The sequence below is a fragment of the Schistocerca gregaria genome, chromosome 7 (assembly GCF_023897955.1).
Source record: "Schistocerca gregaria isolate iqSchGreg1 chromosome 7, iqSchGreg1.2, whole genome shotgun sequence".
NCBI classification, from domain to species: Eukaryota; Metazoa; Arthropoda; class Insecta; order Orthoptera; family Acrididae; genus Schistocerca; species Schistocerca gregaria.
The window spans coordinates 573,563,927-573,575,592 of NC_064926.1; the positions used below are offsets into that span (position 1 = coordinate 573,563,927).

At 42.8% G+C, this 11,666-nt stretch overlaps 1 protein-coding gene across 1 annotated transcript; it reads left to right on the forward strand.

Annotated features, from left to right (window-relative positions):
- The first annotated feature begins 8,620 nt into the window (after positions 1 to 8,620).
- On the forward strand, positions 8,621 to 10,978 carry LOC126282513 (serine/threonine-protein phosphatase 4 regulatory subunit 2-like). The gene is made up of 3 exons (XM_049982171.1): positions 8,621 to 8,657; positions 9,232 to 10,520; positions 10,676 to 10,978. The coding sequence occupies exons 1-3, from the start codon at positions 8,621 to 8,623 to the stop codon at positions 10,976 to 10,978; spliced, it is 1,629 nt and encodes a 542-aa protein (XP_049838128.1).
- The last annotated feature ends 688 nt before the right edge of the window (positions 10,979 to 11,666 follow it).

The window sequence follows — 11,666 nt, forward strand, 5'->3', positions numbered from 1 at the left end:
TGGCCATGTAATGACATTTACTTACTTCTTTTGCTTTAAGTACTGCTGTTACCAGATCATCAAATGTTTGTAGGGTAGGAAGTCAACAAGTTGGATTTACGAAGCAATATATATGCTGAAGGAAGTCAACAAGTTGGATTTACGAAGTAATATATATGCTGAGGAAACAACTGAAAGAGTAGTGTGAAGGGCGATAGTATTGACTATGGTAGGACTGCGAGAAAGTAGCTTAAAAAGTACCAGTTGTCAAACAAAAAAAGTTTGATGTCGCCTTTTAAAATTTTCTAACAAGGTGACAGTTTATATCGTGCTACGATTATCTTCAGTTTATTAAAGCTCTGAGAAAAGATTAATGTAAAGGTCCAGAGGGCAAGACTTAGGTATAAACCAGTTTATGTGATGCAACTAATTTAAAGTACTCTTTCATATCTACCCATGCCAGGCTGCAGAGGGAGTGCGAAGCGATGATAAACACTGGTGGCTAACTAACGTATGGAGGCTTGGAGTTAAGTAGGGGAGGCTCTTCCCACTGACTCGCGTATAACGTCATTCATAGCCAATGATTAAATATGAGATGATATTTGTTTTAAATCAAGGGGAGATTCTGTGAAGTTTTGAAGGTAGTACACGAGGTACTGGCAGAAGTAAAGCTGTGAGGACGGGGCCTGAGTCGTGTTTGGGTAGCTCAGATGGCAGAGCACTTGCCCGCGAAAATAAAAAGTCCCGAGTTCGAGTCCCAGTCCGGCACACAATTTTAATCTGCCAGGAAGTTTCCTGCCTGCTCACACTCCACTGTAGGGTAGAAATCACATTCTGGATATTTATGTTATTTACGATGGAGAATCGAAAAAACAAATAATCCGCAACATGCCATATTTCAACGAAAGCTGCCCTCTGTAGGGGGTCCCGAAAGGAGCCCAAACATGGCCTACAGGACGGCAAGTGGTTACCGAGGAGATGACACCTGAATTGATACATACTGTAGCCGATTAGCACTATTATGGCATATGTAATACCGTGTCGCAATCTAAAATAAACATTATCTATTGAAGCTCCTTTTTTAATTTTGGTAGCTGTTTCCCAGGAATAATCTTCCAAAAGAGATTAATACTTTTCCTTGCCAGGCTCATGGAAATAAATCAGGAAAAAAATTATGAAACTGAACACAAAAGCAAACTTCAATAGGCTATGTTTAATGAAGAAACTTATTCCGAAATAAGATAAAAATTAAGCTTAACTCCGATTCGAATGTTGCTGTCTCTGTGAAATGGAAGACGAAATATGGTGGGTTAAAGTCCAAATTAGGAATTCTCAAAAAGAAAATTCGAATCTTAATAATGAAATACAAGATTTACATTTGTTGCAAGGTAAAGAATTTTCTCCCCTAATGCTTGACAATTTATTGTTCTTGACAGAAGAAAGAATTAACTCTATAAGGAGACTACTACCGACAAACACCAGAAAAAGATAGACGCATTAATGCTACAGTGGCATGAACTAAAATCACATTCCATGGCCGACATACATCCATTCTATGCTAGAGTATCCAACCTGACTAGCAACAAGCAAAAATTAGGGAAAGGCCTTTAATAGAATTTGGTTCCTCCACTTTCTTCAAATATTAAACGTTTAATAGCAGACAATAGAGCTGCAAATAAGTTCATGAAACGCAGTGAGCCGGAGACCTGTTATATAGTTTTTAAATCTGAGGGTGTGATTTTAAGAGAGAAAAATAGGGACAACCATATATTGTGATGCAAAAACGGCCAAAAGATTACTGATAAATTAAAAAATAATGGCGATATAGTCATAAAATCAGATCAGGGGAACACCCCTATTGTAGGAAAAATATTTCATCCAAAATTCTTGAAAAAGTAATGTATTGTAGAGTAGCTTCACAACTTTGTAAAAATAAAGTTTTAACAAAATGTCAGTTTGGTTTCCAGAAGAGTTTTTCAACGGAAAATGCTATATATACTTTCACTAATGAAATATTAAATACTCTGAGTAACCAGAAGTCACCCGTTGGGATTTTTTGTGCTCTATCAAAGGCTTTTGATTGTGTAAGTCATGGAATACTTCTAGATAAGCTCAAGTACTGTGGCATGAATGGGACAGCGCTAAAATGGTTTAAATCATACCTAACTGGAAGAGTGCAGAAAGTTGAAATAAACAATTCAGTTAATATGCAAAAAACTGGTGATTTCTCAAACTGGGGAACAATTAAGAATAGGGTGCCACAAGGTTTGGTCTTGGGTCCTCTGCTGTTCTTCATATATATTAATGACTTGCCATTCTATATTCACAAAGATGCAAAGCTGGTTCTTTTTACTGGAAGCTAGTTTACCCCAGGGAAGTGTTTAGAGTTGACCATGGCCAGATGGGGAATGGCGAAGGGAAGCGACAATAGGCAGCTTAGGGCGGCTCAAGCTCTGAGAAAGCAGTAATGGGGTGCAGCCTCTAGCTGCCTTAAGATGAGTGACAGCATCGGTGGCTGACCCCGACCCCATGCTGGTGTACCGGGAAGCAGACAGAGAACTTGTACACCTGTTGATAAATGTCAGTCATCCCGTTTTCAGGGAAACATGCGAGAAAGCCATGCAAAGCTACGGTGGAGCGCTCAACAGAGGTCAAAATATGCGTTTTCATGACTATAGCAACTTAACACTGAATTCATGGTCTGCAGAGTCTGAAATAAATCAGGTGAAAAGCGACAGAATGAAATACGCCGGCCTCCGATGGGAACGTAGAACCGAGGAATTTGAAGTACCCTCCTGGGAGTCAGAATTCCGGAAAACTTGGTGTTGTGCAGATGCTAACCTTGATGGGTAGCCTCGGGGGAGCTAAATAGAAGAAGTTGAGAGGAAGGGAAATTTTGTGGGAATTTGTTCACTTCCCAGAGCAGGCATTGGTTGGCACTGGGAAGTGATGCATAAATAACGCGACTTGCGCTGCAATTAGCGTAAGTGATTTTGCTGGAGGGGAAACCGAAGCGAAGAGCGGACTGTGAGAAGTCTCCGTAAATGTCTTCCGTTCCCTGCTTGCCTAGAGTGCGGACGTGGCGTTCTTTACTCAGCTTGCCTGAGAAAGAGTGAGCATCTCTACAGTTATGACTTAACAAATGGAACGATTGAGCTTGGAGATAGGAAGTTTTGGTTCAGCTATCTACTGAGCAAGATACCTAGTAGTGAATAGACGAGCGCAGCCTTCCAGCACCACGAGGTCGCCCGATGTCCGCACAATGACGCCGCTCCGCCACGCTGAATTCGGTCATATTGCGCCCGCTCTGGCCACTAATTAATTTGTTGGATCACGTCGGCAAAGTTTCCGCGAGGGTTTCATGGGCCGTGTATTGTGGATTGCTTCTCGCACTTCGCATTACGCCTGGGTCAGTCAATAGGAATTACTTTTGATTTATCGCGCTTTACTCCAAGCAAACGCAATTTATTACCACTGCCTGTTAGAAGATTCATGTAATGTTATGATTAAAGGTCGTGAGTTAAAATATATCTGTGCTAATCGACTGCATCTGTTCTCAATGAAGTAGTTGAAATCCCAAGTCACTTTCTTAATTAATTTTATGTTCAACATTTGCATCTCGTGTTCAATAGCTGAATATAACTTCAATGTGCACCCCTTTTTAATTAAAAGGGATCAATTCTGAATCAATTAATGTCAACACTGCCACCACAGTTCAATCAGGAGTCACAGGGTCTTTCTTTGCGTTATCCGACACTGTGGCAGTTTTGCACACTCTGTTGACCTGTTAGTCAATTACCTGAGGTGAACACACACCAAAACCAGGTAAGTGACGGGTGGGGTGTTACATATGGGTGACCCATGCCAAGATACGATACTTCGGAATTTGCTAGGAAGTAGTCTTAAAAAAGGAAATTTTTCCACGTGATCCATTGCTTAGCCATTTTTAATTGAAAAACGGGTAGCGTTAGTTACAATAAGTTACATTGTCTTATTCATGTGCTGTTCTTTCAAACTGACACTTATAGGTGCCTCTGCATTGTATTTGTGAGTTGTTGGAGTACTTATGATGTGCAGTGCTGTAATCAGCCGATGCTGAGCATACAGAACACAATCATTGGTACAAGCCGTTTTTGGGGACTTCTTTATGAACTGTTTTTTGGGTCATTGCTCACACCCAGTGTATCAATTTCTGTCCTGATATATGTTTTGCGTTATCTAATTATTGAGTGTAAGGGGTACCTGGGTCTTGAGTTTTCGTGTAACAAATGGTTCAAATGGCTCTGAGCACTATGGGACTTAACATCTGTGGTCATCAGTCCCCTAGAACTTAGAACTACTTAAACCTAACTAACCTATGGACATCACATACATCCATGACCGAGGCAGGATTCGAACCTGCGACCGTAGCAGTCGCGCGGTTCCTGACTGATCGCCTAGAACCGCTAGACCACAGCGGCCGGCTTTCGTGTAACACAAAAGTGCAAATGATAACGAGGGGAAAGGCAAGACAACGGCAGAATATAATCACACTGTTACTAGGGAGAACATGGGTGATAGTAGGGAAAGCTCTACCGATGAGCGTGAAGAACGCGAGTTGCAATAGCAAGGACGTTGATTCAGACAGTGATACTGAGGGATCGGGGGACACGATTAATCCATAAGTATGGAGGATCCAGCCTAAGAAGCCAGAGTGTGTTGGAACAAAACGATGTCCGACCATTATCAAACGAATCATTCACAAGTGATCCGACGGGGGCACGGAGACGGTTCTTGTCTAGATATCGAAGGGCTCCTCAGAACAGAGGGAAAGAGTCGCATTTCCAACCAAAAAAGAAGGAGGATCAAAATGCAGTTGCTCTCAAAAACATTACGGAACTGTTGCAACAGATGTAAACGGTGAACTTAGAACAGAGCACCAACCTTAATGCCGAAATTAAAAAGGCGAATTCGAAGCCGAACTATAGGCTCACAGAAGTTTATAGGGAAGTAAAAGAGGAGGTAAAAGATCTCGGCGTCAAAATAGAGAAAGAGATTGCCATCATCAAACGAACGGCAATTGAAGCCAAATTAATTGCGAAAGTTGCAAGGAAAATAGCGAGAGAATCTTGGGACTCCACGCAAAGCACGGAAAAAGTAGGAAAGGTTATGTTATCAAGGCTACAAAGCCAGATAAAACGAGTCGAAGAAAAGCAACAAGAGCAACCGGACATAGGGCCTAACGAGATGTTGAAAGAGGAGGTGGATACATTAAAAAGAAATTTAGAGGACGAGGTAAAACGTCTCATTGCAGAGAAATGAGGAAAGGAGAATGATGTAATTACTGCGTCGGCTGAACCGTCACTTACCGAAACACAGATCAGCGCTTCACGGAGTGACAAAGTTGGCGCTATAAGCAACGGGAGCCACGCCTTCCTTCACAGCTCTGAGGCAACGACCGAGGTAAACACGGACAGCGCGCAGCAGCCCAGTCAGCACAATGGCTGCCGGCTGGTTAGATGTACCGAACAACATACAGAGGGGGAGAGATTACGGTAGCGTGTCGGAACGAATTAGTCCACGTCCCGAAGTTCATACGAGTCGTAAGAACGGTCGAAATGATAACTGGAATCATGACCGGCTCGACCACAAGCATTTCGTATCAGTCCGAAAGTTCCATCACTTCGAGGACGAAGGTAATAGCTCGCATCCAAAAACTTTTATGGGACACTTCGAGTTATCTTTGCCCCCACACTGGCCATTGATGTACCAGATGGATTTTGTGTGCTCCCATAGGGAGGGTGCGACCGCTGAGTACATGAGAAATGTAGCGAAGACGAGCGTCTCGTTCGAAGAATTCAAGCGGGTGGTCTAATCTTTTCGGGAAGATTTCACTGAGAGTTAGTATGAATTTAGTATACCAGAGTGTGGTAATTTCATGACGGACAGGATTGCACTACGAACGTAACTTCTTTGGGTGAAAATTGAATCGGTTGGTTGTGGTTAATTTCCTCTTGCGTATGTTTGAACGTTCTTTGTGTGTTATTTTATGAATGCAGTGTTGTATGCAGTCTCCCAATCTTGGCTCGATATTTGATGTGTTCTGTAAGATTACACATTTTCACAATCCAAAATAAGGCACCAGTTTAGTTATGAATCAAGTTTAATATGCTGAAATTTCAATGATCAATGTTAAAATAAATTTCCAAATATAAACTGATTTATTTCTTTTTATTTAAATTCTCTTTATCACCGGTTGTCGTATGACTATTAAAAGATTATAATTAATGTTAGTCTGGTTGGAAATTTGGTAAGCTAGACTGGATACCTGGTGAAACAGTTGCGCAGTAATGCAAGGTTAACTTCCCCACATAGCTCACAGCTTTTAACCCACTTTTATGGTCTTGAATATCAGCACCGCTTACACCTCAAATTAAAGCAACAACGTTACACATGGCGACCCTGTTCTGTAATTCCACTAGACTATGGAATCTGTGAAACGTTAGATTGCGAGCGTTGTATAATCTTAATACTTTTTTCCCTGCAGCGCTCAAACAACTTCTGCGTTGTTTTTGAGCAGACTTTCAAATGATTCACAGCGTTGTTGAGCGGCATTGTGTTGTTTGTCTTGTTGTTTTGTTTTCTATATTTGTGTGTTTTATATGTGTGTGTGTTACTTTTCTCGCTTGTGAATTCCTCTGTTTCGATCAAAGATAAAAATTTGTTTTGCGTGTGAAAAAGTGCGTACTAGGTTGGGTACCTTTCGTGTGACTCTCGTGCTTTTTGGGGGATACATTTATTGTGATTAGTGTGTTGCATACCGGGTATAAATTGAGCGAATGCAGACATGTAAGCAAGCTAAAAGTAGGCGGTCCAACAACTTAAGCAACATGGACCAAGGGGATAATTTGATTTCGGATGGTTCCGAAAATGCAATGGGGAATACTTCAGACGAAATGCAAAACAGGACGAACGGGCTCACATCAGAGCCAGAAATTAATTTGTCTCCAACTAACCAAATTGATTTGGCAGAACTCATGAAAGCCTTATTGCCACAAAACAAAGAAAACGCAGAGAAATCTGAAAAATCGATCCGGGAGCTAGGCGATCAAATGACGCAAAAATCTGAAAAATCGATCCGGGAGCTAGGCGATCAAATGACGCAAAAATCTGAAAAATCGATCCGCGAGCTAGGCGAACAAATAGACGAAAAACTAATCCAGCAGACAAATAAAGTCGACAAGTCGATGCACAGAGTGTCCGATGATATCTCACAAAGAATAAACAATCTGGCAAGTGAAATAAAGAGTGATATTATAAAAGAATTAGGCGAGACATTTGCACTAATCGATGACCGTCTGCAAGCCTTAGAACGGGGCAAGCGGAGTCGCGATGTGGAATCGAAAGAGAGCGAAGAACAGCTACATAGGAATTTGCAAGCGCTGAGAGAAGAATGCCAAAGAGAACACCAGCAGGCACTCTCCAGGGTCCATGAGGCGGAAACGCATTGTCCCGCGTCCGTTAGCAACACAGTAGCGGACAACAGTCAATCGATTCACGCACTCGAACAGCAAGTAGAACAATTGAAGCAGACTGGGGCGGAGGACAACAGACAAATACATGAAAAGATTGCGGCATTAGCGGACATCGTAGGCACGATGAAGGTGACGGAGAGCGATAACTATACTACACCGGTAGCGGTCGCAGAGACCGAAGAAGTGAGTTCGCTTCTTAGATTTCAGAAGGGACAGTTCGAAGTGAACAGGCGGCACATAAATGTAACAGGCGAATTACAAGAACGCGTGGCGCATCTGGAAAGCCGCATGGGGTGTGATTCCGAACTCGCCGATAGCACTAAAAATAGCCGTACGGACAGTGCAGAGAGGGACTCCGGCCACGAGGGAGATTTTGACGACAGGGAAGAATGTATTTCGAGGGGCAGACATGAGAAAAATAGAAACATACAAGAGCCTCGCCGGGAGGAAATGCGGGATTTGATTTCAAACATTTCCTTACGGTGAGAAAGTTTGAGATATTTCGAAATTCGCAAAAAGGAATACATCCACGGGCATGGCTTTAGCAATTTGAGTTCTGTCTTCCCCCGACTGGGCAAGTTCACATAAGATAGAATATATGTGTGGCTATTTGGAAGGCGAACCGGCGATTCGCATGAGGTCGGCAGCGCGTCACTGCAACTCCAGTCGGGAGTTTTGACAAGCCTTTCTGTCCGCCTGTTGGTCGGAAGCGGCACAAGATAGGGTCAAGCATGGCATAATTATGCTGCCAAATTTGAACCTGTCTGGTTTCGGCAGCCCAGCACGCCTATTCGACCACATGCTGCAGGCGAATCAATTTCTATCGATCCATACGGACCTGCGGAACTAATTAGGATATGCATCACCAAATTGCCGATGCACTTGCGCCACGTCATTCTTGCGGGTCGATGCAAAGAGGACGTGGAAACGTTTAAGACACTTCTCCAAGAGTTGGAATATAATACCGCAGAATTCCGGCCTAATCAGGCACAAAGTTATTACGGAGCACAGCAGCCGTAGTACTAATCAACGGCGTGACTGGTCGTCACGACGCGAACGGAACAATAATCGGGACCGGCCGTATAGAAACTGGGGTGACAGTCGCGAACAGAGGTGGAACAACGGAAATGATCGACGGTGTGGACAAGATCGTGAACGCTACAGGTACGGCAACCAGAATCGATACTACGATGAATACGGTGGGAATAGGACTGTAGGCGGAGCACCTCATAATGTTGAAATTCGACCGCCTACCCCTAGACATAATCCAGCAAATGGAAATGAACAAAACCGGCAATGACAAACGATCAGCGCAGAAGGCGCCCATTCGGAACAAATGAGCGACTTGGCAAATGAGTAGAAAGGACAGTGAGAAGTAGAGAGGACGGTGAGGAGAAAGAATCTGCCAGGAAGTTTCATATCAGTGCACACTCCGCTGCAGAGTGAACATCTCATTCTGGAAACATCCCCCAGGCTGTGGCTAAGCCATGTCTCCGCTATACCCTTTCTTTCAGGAGTGCTAGTTCTGCAAGGTTCGCAGGAGAGCTTCTGGAAAGTTTGGAGGGTAGGAGACGAGGTACTGGCTACCGGGCGTGAGTCGTGCTTCGGTAGCTCAGATGGTTGGTAGTTTTCTTTTGTTCTTTCCTGTTTCGTAAGTCATATGTTGGTGTAACTGAAGTCTCATATTTGGACTGTGTGCGTCGATAAGTGGTGAGTGCTTGTTGACATCACGTTAAAGTTGTGAAGTTGAAACGGCATCTTCGGGTGACGGAGAATCAGGAGGAGGTGCTTCAATCACTTGAAGACTTCGCGAAAATGAAGCCCAAGGAGATACCAAAAGAATTAGAAGAGTATCTTGAATACGTCGCAAAAACTGGTGACCCAGTGTATCAGTGGTCTGCTGTGAAATGTTTATTCCGAGAAAAACTCTTAAAGGTTGTTACAGATTTCTACGAGTCGTGTCCTACGTGCCCAAATAACGAATTTACACCTTGCCCAAATGTAGAACCATTTAATTACGAGAATATGAAGGCGAGTTTACTGGAACGCCTAGATTCTTTCTCTAGTGCACCGTTTGCTATTCACAGATTATGCGAGTTGTTAACGACACCTACTAAAGAATACACCAGAGTGGACAAGTTTATGCGGGCAGTGGAGAAAAATACACTAGTTGTTAGTACAAAAGAACCAGGAAATAGACGATCAGATGTTCAGTCTGATTCCCTAACGAATGGGGTGATGGATGGAAGAGCGCTTGATATTGGTGAAGCTATTGAAACTGTGAGCAGTAATGGAGTTAATTTGTTGCAAACTAAAGAAAATGAAGTGAATGTAAGCAATGGCATTAGAATAAATGAGTTAGACATGGAAAACCGATCTGACATCGAAAACACAAGTGATGCTGTGTGGGATAAAGACCAGAGAGAAAGCTCTGATACAGAAAAACAGAGTGCAAAAACCAGTGAGAAAAATGGCAAATTAGACACAGAAAATGAAAGTGGAAGGGAGTCACCAAAGATTACTGGACAAATTGATGTAAAGGACGAAACGGGAGAATCCCAACAGACCTTAAGTCACCTAAAGGACAAGGCAGAAAGTGATCACAGTTGTGCTGCTCAAGACATAAGTAATACAGTGACTGCACATGAAGTAGCACATGGACAGAAAACAGACAGCACGTCTGTTTTAAGTACAGCAAATGTTACAGAAGCAGAACAGTCTCCAAAGGAAACGGAAAGTAATGCTAACCAGCTTGTAGATTCAGTGCGTGTGGAGGAAGTATCACACAGTGAAGAAAGGGAACAAGAGCTGATAGCGTCATCAACAGGGATTGTGCTGGAGGCACATGAGAATGTATCACAAGTTTCTGCTGTTCCCGAAGACGAAGATGATGTACTGTCAAATGAGTCGTACAGTTCAACACAGCCAGTAGAGACCCTAGTTCCATCACCGCCAGCTGTTGTAATTTCGGAGATTGGAGTAGATGAAGGAGAGGAAGTGGGAGACGAGGGCTCTGCAACCGTGGTGGTTAGTCCAGCTGTGCCACAAGGGGACTCGCCACTCCAGGAGCCGCCGTGGAAGAAGTCGTCATCGCAACTTCAGTTACTGGCTCGGCTCCCGACCAAGTGTTTAGGGAGACTGCAGTGGTAGAAGAATTGGGTGCTGCTCCATTGAGTACACAGCAAGAGGTAGTACCACCAGCAGAGACACCAGTAGTTGAAGAATTGGAGAATGCAATGGTGTCGGAGGTAGAGGAAACTGTAGAAAATGTGAAAGTCCTGGCAGTAGAAGAAATGCAGCCTCTTCCACTTCAGTCTTCACCCTTGCAGCAACAGCAGCAACCACCACAACAGCCTCCGGGTTGCGATGAAAGTATGGAAGTGGATGAACAGCTGCAGCTGCAGGAAGAAATGTCCATGGATGGAGATGAACCAATGGACCAGACAGAAGAGATGACCGGTGTTGTTACTGAAGTTGACAGTTAGTGTGGAACGTTATTCTAAGCAGAAGTTCTTTGGCTTGCATGCAACAAACTGTATACGTTCTACAGGCTGTGCAACATCAGACAACCAAGGCATGAGAGATGTGAAGCTATCAGGGAACTGGGAAGACATCAGTAAATTATTGTGAACATTAGCCCGTCGATTGTTTTTGTAGGTTGTTAACGTAGGCATTGACTGTACATGAGCATTTTTTAAAAGTTTCTTAAGTACATATGCAGCTGGCAAATGGAGAAAATGTTTAATTGTTATAAATTTCTGTTTTTAATCTGTTTTTTCCGTTCACAGAATCTTCATTATGGAAGAGGAAAATATATCCTATGTTTTGTTTTCAATGTCCTGTTTGTTAGTTGAAATAGACAAAGTATTTGTTTGTGATTTTTGTAAATAATAATAATAAACTTACTCAGTAGAAGCTATGTTATTAAAGAAATTTTTTTGAGAGAACATCTATTACCACGAGACAATTTTGCGCAAGGACAGCTTAGGAAATTAGACTTTAAGCGTTTACATTTACATATTGTATATTTTGTATGGAATGTCAATGGGATAGTCATTCCAGTTGGAAATATTGTGTTATTGACTTGATACATTGTGGTCTTTTATTTAAATCTCTTGTTTGTGGCCTTGCAAGTTCTTGCACAATGATGTATTTCTCCACCAAGCGCTGCAG

Bases quoted from the DNA above. Each gene is read 5' to 3' on its own strand.
- LOC126282513 (XM_049982171.1), top strand. From the start codon at position 8,621: ATGATCGACGGTGTGGACAAGATCGTGAACGCTACAG. The intron at 8,658-9,231 runs GTACGGCAACCA...ATCACGTTAAAG, and splicing joins CAAGATCGTGAACGCTACAG to TTGTGAAGTTGAAACGGCAT. The intron at 10,521-10,675 runs GTTAGTCCAGCT...TTGAGTACACAG, and splicing joins AGGGCTCTGCAACCGTGGTG to CAAGAGGTAGTACCACCAGC.